The 25,250-nt window shown below is 36.1% G+C and overlaps 1 protein-coding gene across 1 annotated transcript in view; it reads right to left on the bottom strand.

The window, feature by feature from the left end:
* Positions 1 to 307: 307 nt before the first annotated feature.
* The window catches only part of MYO5C (myosin VC), a 29,599-nt gene continuing 4,656 nt past the window's right edge, over positions 308 to 25,250 (bottom strand). Inside the window, exons 8-42 of the mRNA XM_029958794.1 lie at positions 25,044 to 25,151; positions 24,414 to 24,520; positions 23,510 to 23,775; positions 22,987 to 23,068; positions 22,517 to 22,657; positions 21,327 to 21,452; positions 20,609 to 20,692; positions 19,630 to 19,764; positions 19,174 to 19,271; positions 18,544 to 18,630; positions 18,346 to 18,457; positions 17,186 to 17,397; positions 16,296 to 16,461; positions 15,766 to 15,912; positions 15,020 to 15,184; positions 14,690 to 14,783; positions 14,065 to 14,128; positions 12,689 to 12,869; positions 12,008 to 12,101; positions 11,055 to 11,118; positions 10,886 to 10,966; positions 10,317 to 10,497; positions 9,325 to 9,418; positions 8,503 to 8,554; positions 8,130 to 8,295; positions 7,790 to 7,877; positions 7,563 to 7,565; positions 6,981 to 7,076; positions 5,867 to 6,021; positions 4,682 to 4,771; positions 3,258 to 3,408; positions 2,557 to 2,839; positions 1,319 to 1,493; positions 719 to 799; positions 308 to 460 (exon numbers count right to left, since the gene is read on the bottom strand). Coding sequence (XP_029814654.1) covers positions 308 to 460; positions 719 to 799; positions 1,319 to 1,493; positions 2,557 to 2,839; positions 3,258 to 3,408; positions 4,682 to 4,771; positions 5,867 to 6,021; positions 6,981 to 7,076; positions 7,563 to 7,565; positions 7,790 to 7,877; positions 8,130 to 8,295; positions 8,503 to 8,554; positions 9,325 to 9,418; positions 10,317 to 10,497; positions 10,886 to 10,966; positions 11,055 to 11,118; positions 12,008 to 12,101; positions 12,689 to 12,869; positions 14,065 to 14,128; positions 14,690 to 14,783; positions 15,020 to 15,184; positions 15,766 to 15,912; positions 16,296 to 16,461; positions 17,186 to 17,397; positions 18,346 to 18,457; positions 18,544 to 18,630; positions 19,174 to 19,271; positions 19,630 to 19,764; positions 20,609 to 20,692; positions 21,327 to 21,452; positions 22,517 to 22,657; positions 22,987 to 23,068; positions 23,510 to 23,775; positions 24,414 to 24,520; positions 25,044 to 25,151 — 4,382 coding nt within the window. The remainder of the gene's footprint in view (positions 461 to 718; positions 800 to 1,318; positions 1,494 to 2,556; positions 2,840 to 3,257; positions 3,409 to 4,681; positions 4,772 to 5,866; positions 6,022 to 6,980; positions 7,077 to 7,562; positions 7,566 to 7,789; positions 7,878 to 8,129; positions 8,296 to 8,502; positions 8,555 to 9,324; positions 9,419 to 10,316; positions 10,498 to 10,885; positions 10,967 to 11,054; positions 11,119 to 12,007; positions 12,102 to 12,688; positions 12,870 to 14,064; positions 14,129 to 14,689; positions 14,784 to 15,019; positions 15,185 to 15,765; positions 15,913 to 16,295; positions 16,462 to 17,185; positions 17,398 to 18,345; positions 18,458 to 18,543; positions 18,631 to 19,173; positions 19,272 to 19,629; positions 19,765 to 20,608; positions 20,693 to 21,326; positions 21,453 to 22,516; positions 22,658 to 22,986; positions 23,069 to 23,509; positions 23,776 to 24,413; positions 24,521 to 25,043; positions 25,152 to 25,250) is intronic.

Raw genomic sequence — 25,250 nt, forward strand, 5'->3', positions numbered from 1 at the left:
TACAAACCTGTCAGATAAATGCTTTTCTTGTCAGGTTTGGACTAAAAAACTGTATGGTAAGCTTTGTGTCCAGTTGATGATATAAAGTCATCACTGTAGGACTGAAATGGAGGGAAAAGAGTAAGAACAGAGAGAAGGAAATAACAAGCCAAAATTATTCCTACTGTTTAAGTCCTGACTGAAGAAGAAGTCTCTAACAGTTTAATTCGCTGCAAGCTGCCATACTATCCACCAGCAGGTGAAATGAACCATGAAAGTCTGCATGTCTTCACACAGTCTCTGAGGAAACATCAATTCATTGTTTTTACTAAACTCTTGTGAGAAAGCCAAGTTTGAAGCTGCTGGGGACTTGTATCATTTCCAAGGCATGTGGAGAGGGGGTGAAAGGAAACGTCACTTGAAAGAGATACTTGGTATCAAGCATCAACTGTGGAACCTCCTCACGGTTGTTTAGCATAGCCTGAAATCATAACAGAAAGGGTAAGAAAATACTGTATTAAGAATCAAAGCAAAAACAGTCCATTGTTTTCTTCCCATTGCAAATCTCGCTTTTACATTATGTTAAGCAGACTTGTTTGCATCACTTCCAAATGCCTAGAAGATGAACAATGTAGTAATAATATGATGTAAAGGTCGGGTACAACTACCTAACATCAAAAACTGTGTGTGTGAAGTATCCTGAAAGCTGAATATGAGAAATAATAGTTGTAGCTCTTACCTGGACTTTACGAACAAATGATGGAGTCACTCTTTTCTCAAAGTCATCTATCGGAGTGTATGAGTTGAGGATCTTAACTATCTGTTCAAATTACAAAAGACTATTTTACTATGTCAGAAGAAGTGAGAGGACAAAAAGAAGAAAACATTATTATGACATCCTTATTGATATTTAATTAAGGTTTCAGTAAAACATTTTACAGTAAAGAGAGAGTTTTGACTAGTCACCTAATGAATTGTTTAAATATATGATGATTGTTATGACTCATTTCCAGAGGTGTCAGCAGGATCAAGGAGATGTTGAAAAAGCTGAATTGATTAAGGGAAACAATAAAAAAAAACCCTGTGGCAAAGTAAAGAAGATACATTGTGGAATAAAAATGCGGGATAGAACAAAGCAGGCAAGTATTTATTCACCACAGTTAAAATGCTAACAATCAGAAATAAGGAGTTAAAATTACAGTTGAGCAAGTGATGATTCAGAATGCTGATGAATGTTATTTTTATCAAATGAAAGGCCAATAGCCTTTTGCAACAAATTATTTTAGATGGCTAAGATTCTGCAATCAGTGCTGCCAGAAGAAAACAGATAGTTCATTACCTGCACAGTAGAGAGAGATGTGCAGTGCTCACATATTTCCTTGGCATCATCATCTGTGATCTTTTTAACCTGAAGGAGCCAGGCTGCTTGAGATAGCGGCTCCAAAGTTTCTTTGGCATTGCTGCTTTGAAGATTCTTGTCCTTAAGCCATTCTTCCAAGTAGCTGATATTACATCTGGGTTAAACCATGAGCAAAGAACAGAAACGTCAGGTTCCCCTTGACAAGCAAGTTACTTTAAAGACTGCTAAAGAAGAAATATTTCTCTAATGCAGTGTTCAAATTAGTACATTTTAAGTTAAAAACCATAACCATAGATCATAAAACCCAAACAACTAATAGCTTATTGAACTGTAAGTTTACTCCTACTCCTTTGTATATTTCAAATTGGTGTGTTTTTTTTTTAGACGGGGATTGTTTGTTTGTTTTGTTTAGTTTGCTTTTTTGTTTTTATTTGTTTATTTCTCAAAAGCTTGGCTAATAGAGAGTGAGTTATTAGCTGTTGTTTACAGAAAACTACTATTATATATACTGCATTGCCTATTGCACTGTATGTCATGAAAACATTCATTTACAACTGAGCTTGTACAGGAAATTAGGAAAATCTTTGCATGTTACAAAGCAGGGCCAGCCTTACAACTCATGACCTAAAGGTTAAAGCAGCTTTCTTCCAGTAATTTCCCAGATGGGACAAGATTTTACTGATTTTCTTTCACATTAGTCTGCAGACGGACTAATGGAGAATAAATGAACTGTATCTTCTGCAAAACAGGGGCATGTTTTCTTGGTGCTTGTAACAAGACAGATGATGCTCAATCTACATCCTCAAAGGCTCTGTCTCAGTGCTTTTCTTGTCACAGAGCATGAAACATGCAAGTCAGCTTTTGTCCCTCTGCCAGCCAGGGGACACTGCACCTGTTTACTATAGTAAGAAAGAATTAAAAATACTACTGGTCACATCACAAATGAGCTAGCATGGAAAGAATCCTAACCATGCCTGACTATAAACTTCAGATTGTAATTTTCTCTGCCTTTTCCTCCATTAGTGTTTCCATGGAAAGAACAATTTATAATTGTTATGTTGAGAAAGCTCAACCCAAAATGCAAAGATTTACTTTTTCAAAAGGAATAAAAAAACCAACAGGCTACTTCCATCAGAATGGTCACTTAGAGACAAAGGATATCACATCAAAGTGTTCAAAATTCATTCTCAAGCTTGTTGAAACTTTACTGGCTTTACCTTATCTGCATTCCTTTTCTACACGAGCACATGTCCTTGCGGAGGAAGAGACTATTGAGGGTGACAGCTCCAATTAGAAAGAAAAGCTGCTTCACTGCCTGCTTTAGAAGCTCAGAGTCCAAGCCATTCTGACACATAGTGCTATAAAAATAGCTGAGCTGTTGCAAGATAGAGGTCATTGTGTAGGTATCCGTGTCATCTATACTAGAAGAACGTTTACGGAACCCCGTAGGTTTCAAGCCAGAAATTCCCTGAAGACTTTCATATTCCAGCATGCCTGGTACTGAAATACAACAGAAAATAACTGATAAGAACAAAACTCCCAAGGATCCTTTCGGTTACATTAGTTATTGAACAAAACCTACTTTCAGGGTATTTTAAAAGTTAAATGATAAAAGAAAAATGGGATACTGAAAAAGGCTTCTGGAGCACACGTTTTTTAAAAAGCCTTTTGTTTTTGTATGATGCTGCTCAGATTCAAAGCATTATCCCACGCCAGGAAGTGCTGTGAGGAAAAAGTCTTTCCAAACCCTGTGGGGATACACCACTCAGTGGAATTTATATGTGTGGAAACACACATGCTGGAACACATGTATAAATCAACAGGAGAAAAGTCTGTCCCACCCTTTGCCTCCATGAATAAGCTTTATTCATACAGTCCACAAGCTGCATTAGGTGTGTTTGGATTGGTGCTGTCTTACCAATCATGGCCTGAATGTTGTTCTCCATGACAAGAATGAACTGGTGGTATATTCGAATGGCCAAATCACTAAGAATTTGTCTGTATTCTGAGAGATCAAAATGCTTCAAACAGTTCTTATTCTGACGTGGAGTGTTACACTTCATAAATTCCTACAAGTGAGTTGTAAATATAATTATTAGAATCACATAACATTATAGTTATAAATGATTCCCACAATGTAATGTATGTATTAGAGTAACTCATTCCACCTCTGGCTGAACACAGTCTCAGAATGAGTCAAAGCTAGAGGTAATTTCAATGGATGCTTCCAGTACTTAATTTTCCAGTTTATGCTGACATTTACTCTGTTCCTAAAGCCAAGGGAGAGACATGCATAGACTTCAATAAACTTTGGAACAATTCCTAGATCACTTAAACAGAAAGAAAACTTCCCCTGCCCCCTTGCCAAAAAAAAAAAAAAATAAAAAAAGGCAAAAATATAGTTATTTAAACTATGATGTCAAAAAAAAATTTATTGCTGCAAAGGGATATTATTTTCAGACTTTTCATTAGCAAAGTTCTGACTTCAAAAAGTCTACACGGAATCCTAACTTGTGTGAAGTCTTGAATATTCATTAGAAATATGTATTAACAGTAAATTCTGGATTCAGACCTTTGCCTACTGTTGCAACCAAATTATAAAACACTTGGGTAACTAAGTTTAAATGTTTTCTGCGCTGCTCTGCAGCCGTTCCCGGCACGACCACGAGAGGGAGCGTTGCTGGTGACCCAGCACACACTGGGATGCCGAGGCTTTGAGGCATCTCTTTCCTTTAATCCTGAAGACTTTATTCCATTGTCTCTAATTTCATTCAGTCTATCTGAATGTATAAAACCTAGCCAAAAAAATATAGTAAGAGTTTTCAATTGAAAATAATTAAAAGAATTTTGAATCTCAGGATAAAACTTAGCTTAAACAAGCAACTGAAATAAGGAAAAAACTGAACATTTTATTGTTTTGTTTCTTTCCCAAGGTTTTCTTCTGTAGCCTTATTTTGGTAGCAGTAGGTGCTTGAAAGGTCCCAATAATAAAACAGTAAAACTTTTTTTTATATTATAGATAGATAGATAGCTGGATATCTTAAGTCCAGCCTACATTAAACTCATGTGAAATAGTTCAAATTAAGGAGCAGTTCTCAGGTCATGTCTTTAACCTACTTCAGCACTTTGATGTTTCCTTGATTTCACTTGATCTATTAGTTCTATACTGGTTTTTTTATTTGTATAAGACATATAATACCACTGCACAGCAATCTGAATATCTAAATACCTGGATGGAACAGTGGTGAGCTGGTGAATAATCATCTATTATCACTATTTTTAACTCCAATTAAAGTTTATTAAAAGTAAAGTAATGACATTATTTTATTAAATCAATCCTACCTCTTCCCCACTGTACTGTTTTAAACAGTTAAGGAAATAATATGTATTGGAAAGCCAAAAGGACAACATCTCAAAGTCTTCTGAATGTTCCTGAAAATAAGTAAAGCAATCTTATTATGGTATTGTCTCATGAAGTTAATTTAATAACTAAACTTAAGACCATTACAGCGTTGGCATAATAGAGTCAATCTACAGTACAAGGAGCACACAGCACCTGTAACATCCTAGGTGAACAAATCATTTGTGTTTTCAGGCACACACAGCAAAGATCCCTCTTTTATTTGGTAAATACTGTTTAAGTATTCTGATATGACAGACTGGCTAAATGAATTAGCCTGAACAAACAGTTCTTTGCACACTCCTATGGATAGTGTAGTGTACTGGAGGGCTTCCTGCAAAGAAGTGTGAACAACACCTGCACGCACCAATGAAACTGAACTACAAATAAATAATTCTAACTATGTGCAAAAAAGCTTTTCTAATGGATAAACTGTGCTATAAATTTGTTTCTAAACAAACTACAGGCATTCTCTGTACAACATGTTCAACTGCATAAACCACAGTCTATTCCTGTCTGTGCTTGCTTGGTGTTTCCAGGCATAAATCCACAACAAAGCATTCACAGAGCTGAATTTGTTACGCAGATGAGACAACAGGCTAACAATTCTTTACAACTTAATTTTTGTAAACTGGTTGGCAACAAATTTTAATATTGTGGTACTAGTGTTGCAGTACCAAATGACATATCAGAAAAAAACTATTACACTAGTAGAAGAGCAGTGTAAAAACCTCTAATAATTCTATCTGCCTGCTGCCAGACCTACTAACCTTCATTTCTGTCCATCTGACTTTTACCAGTGCTGAAAGCATAGGTGCATTTCACCTAATTAGCTGCTCATTGTAAAATGAAAAATACTTTTAATTACTTTGTCAAGAGGTTCTTCAGATAAAAATAATTTATGTTAATGCATTCTGTGCATTCTGTGTTCAGCACAGCTGAACCTTACCTGGAGACTTTACAGGGATACTACTGCAAACTTCAAAAAGTGTCACTAATGATCATCATTCCATTACAGGACTAGCAGCAATGGAAGTGCTGGCATTCCCCAGGTCCTATGCATGCATCTGATACTTTATGTTAAAAATAAAAAAGTACAATATATTGCAGCCAAACACAATTCCTACCTTAACAACTTGTTTGATACCATCAATGGTTACATTCATGAAAGACTTCAGCATGTCAGCATCATTCAGATAATCTGCATACCTCACACACATGAATAGGATGTGAGCTGGCAGGCCAGGTATCATATTAACTACAACTCCACGTGGCTTTAAATCTGCATAGAGGAGAGTCATCGGGTTTATTATATGAAAATTCAATGATTCAATGTATCATTCTGAAAAAGAAGCACTATGTGGTTCATCTCTTCAGGGACCAGACACTTCATAATTGATTTATTGATGAATTGCTGGTTTCTGAAAACTTCTGTAACAGTATTGCACACATAATAGTATTAATTAAGTTTTTCAGAGAGTTAGGAGAGTACTGTAGCAAATTCTGAGGTCCAGCATGGGTTACGCCAGGCAGAACAACTTCAAAAAGCAATTTGCATTTAACTACCTACTGGAGGCCCCACAAATTTAGGCATTGTTTAAAGACACACCTTTGTTCACAAAGATACATACATTCACAAGGGTGAAGTAGCTGATAAGAAAAGGCAGATATTGTTAATTTAATAATGGTACCAATGTGCATAGAAAATCTGCTGAATTTAATATTGATTGTAAGGTAATGCAAAAAGCTGATTTGGCAGCAAAATTGATATGGTAAAGTAACACAGATGAAGGACAAAATTCTTCTACAAGACAAACATGAAAGTACAGTTCCTTTCAGTGAAGAGAATGATATGGAAAGGACAGACAGGAGAGTAACCATCACACATGGATGTAAGCCCAGTGACTAACAGACTTAGTAGATGACCAGGAAGAACATAAATTCAAGTCCCTGGTGTGCTCTTGAGATTTAGAGCTTTAGAGGTGAATAAATAATAAAAAAGATAACAGAGTCAGCATTATGTGGAGTCAGACAAATGATTTTTACACAGATAAAGCACTTCTGTACTTGAAATGTCTGGCAATAGAAAAAGAGCAATGCAGATCCTCCAAGTTGTATTGGTGGTAAGGGAGTGGGGAAAAAGGCAACTTTGAATGTAAGTGAAATATGGCCTTGTAGTTTTTGTTGCAGTGTTCTGAATATTGTTGACAACTTAGAAAATGTCAAGTTTTACTAAAATACCAAGGATCAGATTTTGAATGATCCTTTCTTCATCCTCTTTTTTGTACTCCATCATTCCAATGTACTCTTTGGACGAAGTTGGCACATGAGCTTCAGCTGTCAAACACAAAAGTACTGTTACTTCCAGGTTAGTGGCTGAGCTAATGGTCACATCAGAGCAAACTATTGGGGAAAAGCAGTTTTCTCTATAATAGAGTACAGGCCTGTTCACATTAATGTTCTTAGCTTATGCTTCCAAGCATTATGAGTTAAATAACATTTATATTGTTCATGAATAGTTTCGCTGGATTCAGTGGAATTACTTGTGTTAATAAGGCAAATAAACACCAACAGCACATCTCTACATTAAGGCACCTCTGCAATATTCTTAAGAGGTTTCTATAGCAAACAACTACATTGTATATAAGAGCTTTGTACAAACTAACTTCATATCAGGAACCACCTGCCACTTGAAGGGTAATGGGAGGAGTTACTCATCCCACGCAAAACTAACTTTGTTGGCTCAGAGACAGTGTTTGGGTGAGGGTATGTGTTAACTTCTGTTGACAGAACCTTATGCCTCTGGCTTAATATTTATCATACAGTCTGGGTCCCATATGTGCCTATTATTTAGCCTATTACAAAAAAACCCAAACAAACCAGGAAATGACTTTTATGTAATTTCTGTTGGTGGTTCCCCTGGCACATTTTCCTGAGGTTTTGAATTTCTAACCCCACCCCAAACTCCACCTCTTTAAATACATTTTTCTTCAAACAGACACTGACCATGCAAAGCTATTAAAAAAACAGATCACATAACAATATCTTACCTTTCTCAAGAGTTTTGGTAAGAGTTTTGATCTGATCCTCCAATTTTTTTATTATTCTATCTTTCATGTCTAATTTTTCTTCAAGATCCTGTAATAATCCAAGTCAGTGAGTTCAGAGTAAACACAATTAAAAATTTGTTTTCTACTGCTCTATGTTATTGCCACAATTAAAGTGTCCTATGATGTGCTTTTACTTATATTTGGTGGAAGAAACACCTTCATATTTTTTTCTCCCTCAATTAATTGAGAAAACATCCTATCCATACCACAAAATCATTATTTCATTCTTTTTATCTTTCATTTCAGGTACAATTTCTTAATGACAATATCATTTCCTCACCATGTTTTCCACATGGAATCGAGTTGTCACTTGTTTTATCTTGCTTTGTACTTCATCCTGGACTTCATCTTGCACCAAACCATTGCTCAGCCCCTCAGTTTCTTGGGTTGTGCCCTTCAGAGTCTCTTTTTGTTTTATCTCCACTTCATTCTGAGCCTCATTAGTTCTAAAAATAGGTAGATAAGAAGTCTTGTCTCTTAATCTTTTGTTAAAGCATAGTTATGTCTTACTCATCCATTACTTATTAACTGTACACAACACTGTAGGGTAAATCTTACATGAAATGTAATACTTTAAGGTGTTTAATTGACTCTGTTACCACAGCTTATAGTGACTACATTTCTTAAATTAAAAAAAAAAATAAAAAAATTACCGTCTCTGTGTTCTAGTCCCTTCTAGCTCATAATGCAGCCGATTAGACATCTCTTTCATTTTTTTTTCAGTAATAAATAGCAACAAAACCCAAAACAAAAGAGAAACAACAAAATCAAAGTCATTTACTGTTCTGTACTGGTATTCAGTTAATCTCTTCTTACGCTCATAATTTTGTTCCATCTAATGAAAGGGAATGACCTGCCAGATAATGTAGCAGAGAAATATGGGACATAAAGAAATTTACACGGGATGAAGAATTTTCATGCTACTAACTTCTTGCAGGGGGCAGTAAAAATACCTCTAAATTTTAAATCAGTTGCCTAGGAAGACACTGCAGCTAGAGAGACTCAGAATGCTCAGCAGAGTATGCTTTCCTAAACTGAGAAGAACTTTCAAACAAGCAAACTCAGCAAGAACTTTTCCCTCTGACTCTGAATCTTCAGCACTCTCTTAAGTCCATCTCATGGAGTATGCCTTAAGTTCCAAATCATCTTTCCTTTTTATGACTGTTTCCAAAGGGCATACTGCACTCCACATATTCTCTGCAGAGCCCCATTGAATACATTTGTAGACATCCAAACTATAGAACTGAACGCCCTCAAAAAGGTAAAAAAAAAAGCACATGCTTGCACGTATTTTATTCTTTAATGAGATATATAAAATATACAACATATTTTTTCATTGTGTCTCTTACATTTTACTAAGAAGAAAAGTAATACAGCAATGAAGCTGTCACAGAATATTGCTTCAACTTTTAAAAGTTCAAATATAGGGAATCCATTGAACAACTGAAAGACAAGGCATCATACTGGTACTTTACCTTTCAACTTTTCAGTCTGCTCTTGAAGACGGTTTTCAAGATCTAATTTTTGATTTTCAAGTTCAGAAACTTGCTGTTTAAGATCTGGGATCACCTTTTAGAGGAAAAGGAGATTTGTGTATCTCAGCATCTTCCTTCTTTTCAAATGCCTGCAGTAGTTCCTGTAACACTTCAGGAGCTTCAACTGAAAATAGTCAAAACCAGAGGAGAGGCTCTGGGGGAGCACTGATACCTGCTTGCCTGACTTGTTTAACTTTGCTGGAGGCACCTGCTGCTGGCCACTGTTAAAAATGAAATAGTGAGCTAATCAAATTGTTTGACTGTCGCAGTAGTACCATTGTTCTGTTCCAGTTTAAAGGAAATTACACTGTGGCTTTAATTTCCCCAGTTCAATTAATAGTGGAAAAAAGCCCTCAATATGCCATAAAATGTTTTTTTTTAAAAAGTAACATTGTAAATAACTTTTTATTATATTTTCAATTTTCATAACTTTGTTTTGAAAATATTTCTTCAATTATTTTTCAGAAAAATTATGCGGTATATGCTATTTTCTGGAATAATATCTGTTCCTTGGGTCAGACAGTTTTGCACAGCACCAATTACCACACTCTTCAGCCATGCCTGCAGTTTGTTTGGTGTGTTTTGCTATGCTCAGCTGCCCTCTGGCGGGGAGAGTCTCAGAACTTCGAAGAGGCTTCTGAAGAAAAATCTCAAACCGGGTTTATGCAAAAGAAAAGGGAAAAGAATCTCTGTGAGGCTGCCCCAACAAACTGTAGAGCTGGACAAGAAATTTGGCTGCTTCCTTACACACCACCCCAAGCAGACAGGGAAAGAGCCTTATGGATGTGCAATCTGAGATGGCCCCATTTGTTTGAGCCTTGAGAATTCAAGGACATGACTGCAAGATTTTGAGTGCTCTGTGCCACAAACACATTTGGGTTGTACTACTACACTTTGATTACTACACTTTGATTACTACACCTTGATCTTACCAGGTTTTCTGAAGTCAGCCTGCTAACTTCAAGTCGAATACCATCATTTATGTCATTTTCCTCCCGGAATAATTTTTGTAGATGATTAATATCTTGACTAAGGTGTTCAACTTTAAAGTTCAAACCTTCAATCTCCTTCTCATATATTTCTTTCTGAGACTGGAAATGACTTTCCAATACTCTGTTAAAAAAAAAAAGGGAGAAAGAACATGGCAGATGCAGAATGACCTTGGTGAAATGGGTCAAGTTTAATATGAAATGAAAACAAAGTACTGTGATTAACACAGAGATATTCCATTACCTCACCTGTGCATTAAGGGAGCTGAAAGTTATGCATGATATCTCAGAGGAAACACATTTCCTTGACTCATACATACACACTTACTCACTGACTTTTAAAGTTTGTTAAACTGACTTTAAGCTGCTCAGCCCATCATATAATGTAGTGTTTGTTCACTTCTTAAACAAAAGTTCAGTGCTGCACTGTCAAATTAGTTACTCACTGATCTTCCAATTTATGTTCTAGATCACAGCTTGGAGTTATGAAAACACTGAAGAACTGAACTAACCTTGTAGCTTTTTTCAAGCCCTCATAAGCAAACCACAGTTCTCCATCCTCATTTAAGTGTTCCAAATCCTCCGCAGAGAGTCTGGAATGCAAGGCAGTACCATGAGTGTGCACGTGAACAAAATGCATCTCTTAAGGGTTTTTTTTAAGAGACCTCAGAACAAAATTACCTGCTTCTCACATCTTCAAAATCGTAACTTTCAAGAAGCTGTTTTGTAATTTCTGACATCTTTTCTGTAAAAAAAAAAAAAAAAGAATTTTATTACATGAAGAAACTAATAAAGTTTATTATACGAATTCTTTTCTCCGCACATTTCAAATTACGCTTAATTACAAAAATTAAACAAACCTCTTCCTAAATCTATGAGGTTCTTTCCCATTTCTTGGTTAAGTATCTGATTTAATACAAGAATACAATGAGGAACTTGGTTTTACTATGGGACATGCAGGTGCATTAGATTGGTGTACCACCAAGAGTACTTTTTTTTTCTAAACACACCAAACTTTCAATGCAAAGTTACACCTTTCCAGTCTGAATCTGAACAACTGCTAGAGCTGTACAGATGATTTGTCATCTAGTGCTAGGTTACTACATTAAATGCTGCAGATACAGGTTTTCTCTATGATGTTGGTATCACTGAACAAAGTCCACAACAGTGGTGCTTCTTAAGCACCTTCTCCCAGAGGGAACCCAACTCAGCAAGTTATTTAAGCATATTTGACATTACTGGACCCAAGGCTAAAGATGAAGGAAAACTTCATCAGATAATGTACTGTTTCCACATTCTTAGGTCTCTGCAAGATATTTGTTAAGCTTTAAGCGAAGTTTAAATTCTAAGTGAAGCTTTAATTATTAGTATTGAATTTTAAACACAAAGGAGAAATGTAAATCAGAGGTTTTTCAAAGGGGTACACCTGATCTCAGTATTCAGTGATCACTTTGTAAAACTCATCTGTTGAGCCTTTTTTCCCCCCATGTGAGTAAATATATGAATAGAATGAAATCAGTATTGGATGGGAAAGAGAACAGGAGTTTCATCAAAGCTAACACAGAAGAAATCAATTTAAACTGTCTCCATGTCATAGTTGGTAAGTTCTCAGCAATATCTGGTGTGTGTCTTACCCCTCAATTCTCGCTTCTGTGAGTGGGCCTGCTTTTCCACATCCAATTTTTGCGTCTGCAGCAGCTCGATTTCCTTTTGTAACTCAGGTATTTTCTGAATCAGAGAAAAATTGTAGACTGAGACAAGTAGTGAAAAACAAGGGCTGAGTAACAATTAAATCATAAGGATAGTTATAATTAGGAACAGGTTCATATGGTAAAAGGTTTGAAATGTGTTGTATTTAAAGTATCTGGTTCTCAGGCATCAGAGCAGAAAAAAAATGTGATGTACTGAAAAAATATGTGTCTGTGCCATGGAATTGACTCAGAGAAAAAAATGTGACTTTACACCAAAGTACTATTTTCAGGTTCAGTTTATAAACTACTTCTATGAAAAATCCCCTGAGAAACAAATACATTCTCAGGAAAAGGAAGGAAAAAAGATCCGCAGATTTAAATGCATAAATATTCAAGTACAATTATTCTTGAAAACATGCACTGCAGTAACTTACTCGTATTGTGTACTACATGAACAGGATGCTACATAATGGTGTATCAAATATAGTTTATTAATTATAACTTGTTCTAAAAGTGCAGTGAAGATAAAAAAAATAGTGAAGATAATCTATAAATAAGACATGCACATTCTCTACTTGCTTTATCTAGCAAAGACTCCAAAATGAAATATGCATCATGTTTCACCTGTGCTTGTTTTGTAAGCTGTCCTACTTCCATTTTCAAGCCATCCTGAATGACACTTTCTTGCTGAATTTGATGTTGCAGCTGAGTTTTTTCTTCTTTCAGAATCTTAATTTCTCCCTTGAGCAATTCAATCTCCTTTTCATAGTCCTGCTTCTGATTTTGGAAGTTTTTCTCAAGTATCCTACAGAAGACAACGGAAAGGTGGTTTTATTTTTCTACAGTCATAAGTGAAAGAGTGGACTTTGTTTTAGTTTTAATTTGAAGGACGTCTCATTGAAGAAAATTTAAATGAACCATAATTACTTGAAAATGCCATCCTGTATGCTCAGAATCAATCTACAAAATGGATGATAATGGGAGAAGAATGTCCATAGACTTTACTACATGTAATTCAGATGCTGGGACGGAATTAAAGGCAAAACTGAGTTTATTCCACTTCAAGGCTAGTTCTCTGACTCTGTGAGTTAGCCTGCCTGAGTAACTTTCCACTACATTTATGGCCACAGTCAGCACTGAAGAAGGACATAGCAAAAGAAAGCCCTGTGTCCTGCTCAGTAAAACACTGCAAGCAGTTTTCCATTTTCCACTAGTCCCTGATGGATTGGACTGGCTTCCAACATAATATAGATAATGGGCAAAGCAGAAAAACTAGCAAAAGTCTAGTTTTAGTACAGTCTGAAGTAACTAGCAGCTGAAATCAGACTGAGCTGGAATATGACACAGCTTCCAGACCTCAGGACTGTGACTGATTGCACTCTGCACTTCAGAAAACAGCATTTTTATGGTACCTGAGGTTCTCTGTCTTACACTGGAAAAGAGTTATTGGGAAATAAGTACTTGATCCAAGAAAAGTATGCTGCAAAGCAAAAACCATTTATTGAAAAATAACAGGATTTTTACTACTGAAAATGAAACACCAAAGGGAGGGGAAAAAGTTCTTTCCTTTATATCTTTAAGCAAATGTCCTTTTACAAACACTGCCTTTCCTTATACTGAATATTTCAATTCTGCCCTTTAAAATTCACTTCACAGGAATTCTGACTGGCATGGCCAGCAGCTGCTCTTCCAGTCCTGACCGAATTCCGAGGATATTTCTAAAGAAACCATCAGATCAAGGTTGCCTTTCAATTCTTAGAAAGACACATGAAAAGACAGGAAACTGAAAAAGCAGGAACAGTCTCATCATGATTTCCTGCACGACTGACCTACGAACAAGCATTTGCTTTCCTAAACTCTACATGAAGTACTTCAGGACTAGCATTAATGTCCAAGAACTTGGATAGATTCATAACACATTTACAGCAGGAGAGAAAGAAAGGTAGGGAAAGAGAAAAAAATGAATGCTGTTTCAAAGCAATAAAATTCAGATTACATACATTCGCTGTTTTTCTTCTTTTTGTACATCACTGAAGAGTTGCTTTGTGAGGTCATCCATTTTCTCTGTCAAAAGATATTTCAATGTCTCAAAGACTTTCATGCAATTATGTACATTTATTAAAACAGTATGACCACAATGAGAAATTTTTGCTTAAGTAAGTAATCCTTAACATATTTTTAGGCTGAAATTACTCTCTCGAGTGCCAAAAATCATCACAGTACACTTTATAAGGAATGCTATAGAATAGAAAAGGTTCTGAAACACTAAATTGTTATTCCTCTAAAGTATACTTGATCTCATGTGCTGCCTGTGTCCTTTGAAGCTAGATTCCTAAAAGGAATCAATTAAAGGAACTAAGGATGAAGCTACACTTTGAAGGAATACATGTCCATGAGACAGGAAGCATAAGAGGAGGACCATTTTTGCTATTGAAAGAACAAATTTAATTTAATTATTAAATAAAAAGCATTTGCACTACACATTCTAAACATGAATTTCAATTAATGTAAATTCAGCATTTATATTGCTCTTATTAATACAAAAGTAATTTAGTTTTGCTGAAAACTTGACTTTACAAATTTACCCCACTACAATGCCTTTGAAACTCCCTTTAGTTATTGTACCTTTCATTTCCTCAGTTTTTTCTTGGAGCTTTATTTCTAAGGTCTCTTTCTGTTCTTGTAATTCTTTATTCCAATTCTCAAGTTTTAAGATTTTCTGTACACACAAAAAGCAAGCATAATATACAAATTACAAAGGAGGAAGAAATAGGTCACAGAAGATGTTACATTTTAACAAGTATCTATGGACTTCCTTCCTTCTCTGCTGCCTCCCACATAAACACAAAAAAGTATAGTTACCTAGCAACTCTCAAATCATGCATCTGATAAATCCAGTAACTGAAAAAAAAAGGATTTAAAAATAAAAGCACCCAGATGGCAATTATAATTTACCTGTTCGCTGTCCTCTTTATACTTTTTCCCTTTCTCTTCGTATGTTCTCTTTTGAGCAGTTAACTTTTCAAGATCTGCTTCGAGTTTCTGAATTGTGTCCGTGTCACTCATGTGAGCTGAAGCCAAATTGGTCAATCGTTCCAGCAAACCATGATTTTCTCTACTCTACAATAAGCAGGACAGGTTAAAAGGAAACAAAAAAATGCACACCTGAAACTGTTCCATAGAATTTTGAAGGGAGCAGCTGACCTGCTTCTGCTCACCATCCCATACCAGTCATGATTATTTCAACCAGGGACTGTTTCCCTCAGTTAGATTAAAACTACCATTTTAAAGATGATTTGGCTGGTATGGCTCTCAAAAATAAAATGCAAAATAAACATAATGTGGAATTCCCAAAAATATGTTGTACCAGAGCAGTATCTCACACATCCTTCATACTAACAAGTAACCCCATCCAGAGACTGGATGGACTACTTAAGAAACATTTTAAAAAAAAAAAGTTCATTGCAGATTCTTCTCATTTGCATAACTAACCCACAAATATAAGGAAATCCTAGGGGATTCTTTCTAGCCTGGATGTAGGAAGTCTAGCAGTTTATTATAAGGGACCATATCCCTTGCATATTCTCCCATCTTCTCAAGTAACATACAGATATTTAAATCCACATAAGCCTCTGGTCAACATAAGCACTTTTACTAGAACAGATGTGATAAAGTACAGATCATAAACTGGTTTCCCTCACCTGTTCCTCTATCTTCTTCTGCAGTTGCTGCACTCTGTATGAGAGCTGGATATTCAACACGAAGCGCCGAATATTCTGGAACCTGCGCCTGGCAAGCCACGCACGGGCGTATTTCTGAAGGACCACAGCCTTCTGTTCTTCACGCATCTTTAAAATAAAATATTAACATCTGTCTGTAATTATCTATGGCTCTGTCAGCAGCAATAACAACAGCCTGTGAGTCTACATACATGGGCAAGCACGATGCTTCTCATGGACGTATCAAAATACTCAAATTACCAGACTGCAGACAGATTTGAGCCACTGTAGTAATCACACAAAATGATCTGCTTTAAGTATAAACCAGACAATGTTCTTGGTATCTACTGTGATTCAGTGTTTTTATAGTAACAATATAAAAACAGAGTAGAAGATATGAGAATGAGATATGCAAAAGGTAAAGTATTGGGGATCATTGTCCTTGTCTCCATTTTTCTCATAGAGTAACAGCTGTTTCTAGTCACTGAAATTAAATTTTTGATGGGCTGTACCTTCTGATATTTTTTTCTTGCTAGAAATCCTCTTGTATAAGCTTGTATTGTTACAGCAGCCACATGGATGAGCTGGCAAAGTCTACGGACCAGGTAACCCCGACAGTATTTCTGAATCGTTATAGCTGCCCACGTTTGCTTCAGATTTCTTGCAGTTATAGCTTGCCTTGATTCAAAAGACAACAAAGTTTACTTAGGTCACATTAGATTTCTCGTGCTCATTCCTTTGGTCAGTCAAATCAAACATACATACACACACACACACAAAAGACATTGAAAAAGGATATTGAAAACAAAACAAAACAAAAGATACTGAAAACAGGCATTTGCTATCTAAAATAAAGCTTTTTCTTCAAGCAAAGTGAAGGAGAGGGAGTTATCCACAGCCTTTGACATCTGTCCCCAAGCTGTTGTTCTGGTCTCTTTTTGAAAATTTCCAAGCCTACACAGAGCCATCTCTCTCTCAGTCTGTTTTGTGAATGACTGGTGCAGTTCCCTTGTTGCATAACTCCTTGCAATAATTTGTGCATAATAATTTGTAGACCCCATAAACTGATTTTCCTTTCTGCTCCCTGATATCTTCTCTGGCCCTGAAGCTCAGCAGTAACCCCTTGCTGACAACTGGGTCACATATCATCAGATAAGGACTGAGCTTACAGGTAGAGAGGCTCTCAGGAATCTGACAGACAGCATTAGAAACCTGTTTAGAGTACATTCTTCGTATCAGCTGAATAACTCGAACATTTCCAAGTCCACAATTACAATCCAGAGGAAATGAAAATACAGCCTGAATTGCTCTTTCATAAAAATGACACTCTGGGCTTTAGTTTGATCTTCTATCTGCCTTCAGACACCCCCCAACAGCAAATTCATTTATCAGCCAAGAGTACCGTACTGTCCGCTGCCCCCGGAAATACTGCTGGATGGTAACAGCTGCCTGCTTTGTGTGAAGGTATTTCTTCCTCTGCAGCCAGCCTCGAATGCTCTTTTGGATCATGATGCACGCATGTCTCAGTTTATCTGATCGCAGTTTTTCTAAGTAAGCAACCTGTCCTGCTCTGAAAAAAATTTTTGTTCTCCCAAACTGATACTGGTTATGATCCTGAAAAAGAAAACAGTAGGTATATTGAGTTTTTAGTTTATTATTGTAGCCCAGACATTCTCTTCCTTTTATAAATTGTCACTTCAGGCAAGCTCTTCTGAAATGACATGATCTTGCTACAGAAGAATATCCTCTCTGTCCTCTTTGTAGATAAGAGTATGTGGGGAGAAAATCCACTTAGCAGGAAAAGACCCAGAGAATTACATCAAAAGTTGCACACTTGTGATCTAAAATTAAAGGGAGGCTTTGGACTTATCATCAAAGCCTTGAAAACAATCTCTTCACCCCCTTCTACAAGTCTCCCAAGGTTCCATGGGTTCAACACTACCTTTTGATGCACAATTCCGGCCTTGAATCAGTGACCTGTGTGAGCAAAAACTCAGGGGTGAAGCTGCTTTTAAGTTCAGGCTCTTACCCTTGGCCTGTGCCAGAGCTATGCAGCAAGTGTGCCTGTGTTTGCTTTTACACATCCCTGAGTCTGAACTCACTCCTGACATGCTGACTTGAGTTGCTGGCTTGACTGAGACCAGCCTCACCACTACCAGCTCGTCTAACAAATAGGAGAGACGTGTAAAATAGAACATTTTTAGAACAGTTCTCCAACATGCTGCATTCCACCATCAAAAGCCCTCTTGTGCTTGTAATACTTGACAAATCTATACCATTTACTGTTCACTGGTTTATAAATATAGGTAGAATATCTTCCATTTTGCAAGTGATAATGCTAAGCACAGAGTGTTTATATTCTCTGTCTATGGTCACATCATGACTGTGCCACAACACAATGTTACTGACTCACAAGCCTGTGTACAGCACACTAAATCAGGAAAAACAGTAATAACGTAAATATCTTCCCTATTTGAGGAGAAATACTACTCTTGGCAAAAGAGACCTTTTATTACTAATAGAAGCTGCAGTACATCTGTGGGTTGGTGCATACAAACCAACCTGGATTAGCCGCTGCAAAACAATCTTGCAAATCTGCTTCTTGTCATTTATGGAGAGCTCCTGCTGGGTCATAAGAATGCTGTAACGGCTGAAAAACTCAATGTAAGTCCACCTGGAAAATTAGAAGTTAACTAATTAATTTCATTTAACAGACAACCAAATATTTTTTGACCCAAGGAGGCTCACTGCCACCCCTACCTGGATGGATAGCTCTGTGCACTAATTCGAATAGTTTCCAAAACACCACAGGCTCGTAGCTGCTGAGTAACTCTTTTTGAATCAAACCTAAAAAAGTAGAGTTATATTTTACATTTCTGCTGGGTCTGGCATGCTGTAATAATTAGAACCATTTTACTAACTGGATTTCTATTTCAACACTGTTCACACTTTTTCTGACTTCTAAAGCTTTTTTAAGTACTTCTGTGGACAAAAGGTATGTTCACAAAGAAAATGGCAATGGGTTTTACTCCTTGAATATAAACTGGTGCTAGTCCATACCATTCGAAATATCCATCAACTTAAACCAAAGGTGGGCAACCTTACCCCTAAAAATGTTCTCACAAATACACAAACACTAATATACAACTTAAAAAATATTAGGATAATAAAGAATTTTTAATGCATCAGTAACTATTACTGAATTATTCTATTTTTGTAAAATGACAATTTTTTTTTCTACTTTAGTTATCTTGCAAGGAGAAATATGTTCCATATGGGAAGTTGCTCAACAATAAGAATTTAACTTGCAGACATGTTGCTACAGTGAAATGGAAAAATACTCTTAATTTTAAAGGTAATGGAACAGTTCAACACCACTAACATACTTACTCAAAAGGCAACTTCTCATCATTTGGCTTTATGCACCGTACATAATGAGGGGTGGTTGCATTGAGTGTCACCATAAGCAAAGACAAAGAATTCCGGAACTAGAAAATACCAGACATAACAGTTTTGCTGATGAAACATTTCCAGCTGAGCAAAAATTCAAATCTTATTCTTTTAATTATTTATTAGGTTTTGGCTGGACACTGGGATATATATTCTTAGTGTTTACATCTTAAATGCAGGAAAATTAATTTGATGTAGCTAGGAGTCTCCTATATTTAAGTTAAACACACCTACTTATACCCAGTCCTGGAGCACTGCACTGTGGGTGGTTCTGGCTGTCCTGAAAACTGGACAGTCCCCCATGAACAATAACAGGATCCAGTATCACACTCTCAGACTGCCCAGTACACTTCCTTCAAAGCACAAGCATCATAGACTGGCACGTTTCTGCAGTACCTTACTGCCAACAGTTGTCCGGAGCTGTTTGTTGGGTGACTTGAGAACAGGTCTTGCAGATTTGATGTTTATAGTTGAACTGAAAGGTGAAACGGACACTGGATTGTCTTGAAAAAAATTTGCACACAGATGAAACTAAAAGTGTGGTGAAAGAATCAGAGTTAAATACTGTGTAACTGTAGCAACATTTAAATAAAAACAACATTTACTACAGCATAAAGTGCAAACCCCTTAATGCTTAGGCCAGGTATTGCAGGACTTGGAACTGGGTATTTAAGCCACAAACAAACAACTGAAGAAAGAGCTGGAATGATTCTGAGTCTGCTGCAAAGCACTTACACGTTTCACAGACAAAATTCAGCAGCTGTTAAGGCAGCCTGCAAAAGCTATTTCAGTATGAGCAAATACGGACATAAACACAGAGCAGAGTTAAAAATAAGACCACTTAAGGTTATATTTTCACAATATGTAATTCAAGATTATGTTTTTTGGTCAGATGAAGCTAACTTCTTAAGTTAACTCAAGGCTGTAGACTTCAAAGGGACAGGGCCTTCCAGCAGACGGGAAGTGGCAGGCACACATAAGACATCTGATGTTTTCCTTGCCTTGGCATTCTCTTAATCTCTTTTGAAGAATAAACAAAGGCAGTTGTTAATGATAAACTACCTATCAAAGCTGCACATAATGACTACAGGAAAAAAAAGTTTTTCGGTTACAAGGATTACAAAATGGCCTTCAAGGGAGATATTAAAAAAACCTCCAACATAACTGGCAAAGTAAATGCACATATACGAAGAAGTTGAACACTGTGGTTTTTCATCTTCTATATTATTTTTATGTTAAAAATATATCCTTGGATAATATTAAAAAAAAATTAAGACTAATTTTATATCAAAACAAATATTTTAAAACCAGATCTGAATTAATTCCAGTAAAATCAGATATTAAAAAAATTAGTCATTACTGATTGTTCACAAACCTTGCTCTCTTTCAAGATTTCAATCAATACTTCATGTACTGTATCTCTGTTTTTTTCCAGAAATCCTTCACATTTATATTCTACCTGTGCAAACAGGCAAAATCATTAACTTCTCAGCAACACATAAACTGTTAGCAAAGCAATAATTTTTACTCTCTCAGTTGCAGTAGCCAAGAGCTCTTTATTAGTCTTAAACATGATGGTTGAAATTCTTCTTTTCCCAGTTCCATTATCTCAAGATTACATACATGCATATTGTAAATTTAGAAGCAAGACAAACTGTCAGAATCCACTATCAACTGCAATTTCCTTCTGCCTTCATTAGGAATTTCTTTCCTCCTTTCTTCATGATACTATGGTTTCAAATCAAAATATCAAAAAAAGGAATACTATATTTGAAATGTAAATAACTGAGATTAAAATGTGTATAGACTACAATTGTAATTATTCTACTTATACACTCTACTCTTTTTCTGCTTTTTATCTTGATGATTTATTTTTATACTCTCAAATTCATTATCTTAAGCACTTCTTATGTTTATATGGCACATTACAGACACTATCACCAATAAATAAATAGCACTATGTATTGAAGATCAATTTTATAGAAGTTCCAAACAAGTGTGGTTAATATTTCCTATTTTCTAATTCGGTTTCTTTTCTGAATGAGCTATTTCTAGAAACACAGTGAAACATTACTGGGTTGTTTACACTCTACCTTATCAGCAAAGTGTTGAATGATGAAAGACGTGTTTGACATCCTCGGCTTTTCAAAGAGTGCATTTTTACTGACAAAATTATTATATAGCTTTTGAAGCCAGTTTTCATCTTTTCCATGAGGTAACTGTAAAAATGAGAAGGGTGATCTCTTTAGCAAACTTGTTGGACTGTTAAGGGCAGCAAAAACACTTACTGTCAATAAATACTCCGAATAAAACATCTTCAGTGAACTATGAGGCCTGACAACAACCAGTTTTTGCATCTTCAAACTAATCAGTGGCTCCCTGTAGCAAATCATTTTATGAAAGAGCATTGTATTAATCCACAAATTTGCTGACTAGAGTTAATTCTCTGGTGAGTCATAAATAATTTTGTCCTGAGAGGATGCTACCTGCAAATGGGGACAATGTGACCCCTGAGAATGCTCTAGTGAGCAGAACATGTTACCCATATTACTCCATGGATTCCAAGAGGTACAGATTGCCAATATCACCCAAACACCTTTTAGAGACCATTTTAACAGGGCTTAACTTTCCCTGACCTGTTCTTCCCTGGCAAAGCTTCTTCGATAGGTTTGGAAGCCTAGAGGAACTACATATAACATAGAAAAAAAATAGATTAGGAATTTCTACAGTCAGGAGAGGACACAGAGAAAAAAATAGTAACACTGAAGAAAGAAAAGCAAAGATGTAGGTTTGGTGCATTCAACAAGTACTTATTAAAAAGCGAGACTGTGGGGGGCTTTTTTGTATCAAAATTAGTGATTTGTAGAATACCTTCATTTTCAAAATACTGGTGGAATAGACCCCTGGAGATTGAATAGTCCAAATTCCTGCTTGGATAACTGCTGTTTGAGCTAAAATTCAGAAAATGTCAAAGGATGAAGATCCCACTGCACCTCTGCTTAACCTGTTCTAGTACTGCACTACCCTCACAGTGAAGAACTCTAATTACTGGATTGTCTTCTAGCTAAGGATCTAGTTTTAGGTTCTACAAGAGCAAAATAGACTAAGAGGCTTACAATTAAAATTACCAAATAGAGGGCAAATCTTAATGTTCCTTTTATGAGGAAAATGCTCTACTTCCCATATAAAAGGACAAAATATGGATTATAAGCCCAACTTGTAAAAATCTATGTAGGTTTTTTTTTTTTTCTATGAGCTCTAAATGCAAGAATTTTTAAATTACCAAGCACTCTTCATCCAGAAGTTCTAAAATTCCCATTTTAGCTTCAATAAGGTCAATGACAGGCTGGTTGTCATAGAAGTCTATTAAAGTCCATGGGATATCTTCCTTCATATATTCTTCTTGTTCAAGTTTAAAGACATGCTGGATATGTGAAAATTATGCAAATGTAAGGTTACGACAATTAAGGAAGAAAATAAATACAGTGTGTGCATGTGCATGGTTGTATACATAAGACAGAAAAAATATTTTGGATTATATTACATGTCTGTCTTGAAAGAAAATAAACCCAGAAATTTTCATATGTATATGTGTATTTATGCATACATGTTAAAAAAAGTTTATTACTGGATAGTCATTATCCAGAAATATCCATTACTCAAGCACAAATAGCATTTGCTAATATCCATTACTGATAATCTAAAAACTGAAGTAAAGTAAGCTAAAGAACTGTAACAAATAAAAGAACATACCAGGTTAAATTGCTGCTGTAGCTTTTCATTAGCATAATTGATACAAAATTGTTCAAAACTGTTCACATCAAATGTTTCAAATCTGAAACACAATTCAAATAAGAAAAGAAAACATCCCTTGATATCAAAATCAAATGGTAGTATCTTTAAAAGATTTCAAGGCTATCCTAATGTTTCCAAGAAAATTAACTAGCCATAAAACCAATGAAGATGTTAAGGCATTTCAAAACTTCTTTAGAAGTTAATGTTACCACACATAACAGAGCTAAAAAAATCCAGAGTTAAATTTAAAAGTATCATATCAGAAGTTAAATTTAAACGTCATTCACAAAAGACACTAATATTTATAGTAGCTGAACATTTCCACTACTCTGGATGCTAAAGAACTCATATGACCATGACCTTTTAGTAAAACAACCCCCTCCAAATCCATTGCCAGCACAAACTGAAAAATGCCTCTTATGAACTCTAAAGAAAAGGCAAATTAACTTAGAAGTTAATTTGTTTCCAGAGACTGTCTTACCCATAAATGTCCAAAACACCAATAAAAGTATGTTGCTTGCCAGAGAACTGCAAAGCTTGGTTAATTCTTTCCACAATAAAGTCAAATAAATGAGAGTAGATCTTCTTTGCCAGAGCATCCCTTGCATTAACAGCCTGAGCTCTTGTCATTGGCTTTATTACAGTCTCTGAGGTTGTGATAATCTTCCGGTGGCACAACCATCGGGACATTTTGTCACAGTTTAAATCCAGAAGTTCACAGAATATACTGAGATGTTTATCTTCCATCTTTAAAAAAGATGAGTAAATATTATTAGATTACATTTATTACATTAACTGTTGTCTAGACAGTGAAATCCTTGCACTGCTGACATCAAACTATGATTTTTATTTTTAGATAGACAAGGGGCTGTGTTTACTACTTTGTCTGGCAAAATACCAAGATGAGCTGAAGCAAATAATACTGGATAGAACTCCTGATACAGGAGAGAAAAACTTGGACTGGGTGAGATGCTTTGGATTAAGACACTGAAAGAAAGTTACTTTAGTCTGTGTTTAGGTGTTCTTGCTTTTTAGATTTGCACAGCTTGCTGGGACACATTCTGAGAAGCTTTGACAAAGCTCTGTTTCCTGTATCCTGCAGAGAGTCCCAAATGGCTTTTCCAACAGCTGTGGATCAATTGGATATGGGGTACTCTTAGCCACATTTTGCCTTTTGTTAAGACTTTCTGAACTTGGGCACAAAACAGCATCTGTGTTGACTCTCGCTGTGCCTCTGTACAGATGAAGATGGAGAAATCAATCAAGTTTAGTACACCAGATTTAACGCTGCTCAGAGCCCCAGATATGAGAGAAACTATTGCTAAAGGACTTCTGGCACAGAATATAATAGAAAATGTTGGTATATGAATGAGCTACTTCCTTACACTGATGGATGATCTTTCATCTCCAGCAGCTGCTATTTCCACGTTGCCCAAGTGTAGGATTGCTGCCAGCATTTTAAAAACATCCATCTGAAAATCCCCATTCAGACCTAAAAAAACAATTCTCAATTATTTTAAATACCCAGAAACAGTACAATTAATTAAAATAGAACAATGATGGACTACTTGCTTTGTTGTGTAGCCAAGAATTGTACAGCATCTCTGAGGAGTACTATGCAAATCCTTGGTTCTGCCAATTTTCTGCCTGTCTGATCCGATGAAAGATTAGGCATAAATTCCTGTACCTCCCCAAGTGCCAGCTCAAGTCTAATTTGGCTTTCACATAAGCCATACAGGGGCAAAGAAGCTTCCAATTCCACTTCTGTCACAGCATGTTAGCTTAAGGGCCAGGAAGACTCCAGCCGTCAGTGATTCTGACCATTAACAATTAACACCAATTGCTAATTGCTCCTGCCTAGTACTTTTAAAACAGACTAACGGTACAATAAATAAGCTATGAAAGAAATTATTTGGTAATTACCACTAACATTTTGGATAGTTCAGAAACAAACCACTTTTGCCCATTTCATAAAAAAAGATAAGTCTATTGAAAATACATCCCCAAGAATTTACCCAGTAAGGCAAATGTCTTCTGAGTTTCCACCATATTTGCTCTGTCATCAACTCCTTCTATTACAGTGCTGCCACCCATCCGTGTGTAGTTAAATTCTTCTGCGCTTCCTATAGATAAGAAGCAAAGCTTGTAATCCTGCAAAAATTAGGGACTGGGGATAGCCATTTGTTAAAACTCTTTATACCAAAAAATTAAAGAGGATGGCA

This window comes from Manacus vitellinus, unplaced genomic scaffold (assembly GCF_001715985.3).
Source record: "Manacus vitellinus isolate BGI_N305 unplaced genomic scaffold, ASM171598v3 scaffold_16_pilon, whole genome shotgun sequence".
Taxonomy (NCBI): domain Eukaryota; kingdom Metazoa; phylum Chordata; class Aves; order Passeriformes; family Pipridae; genus Manacus; species Manacus vitellinus.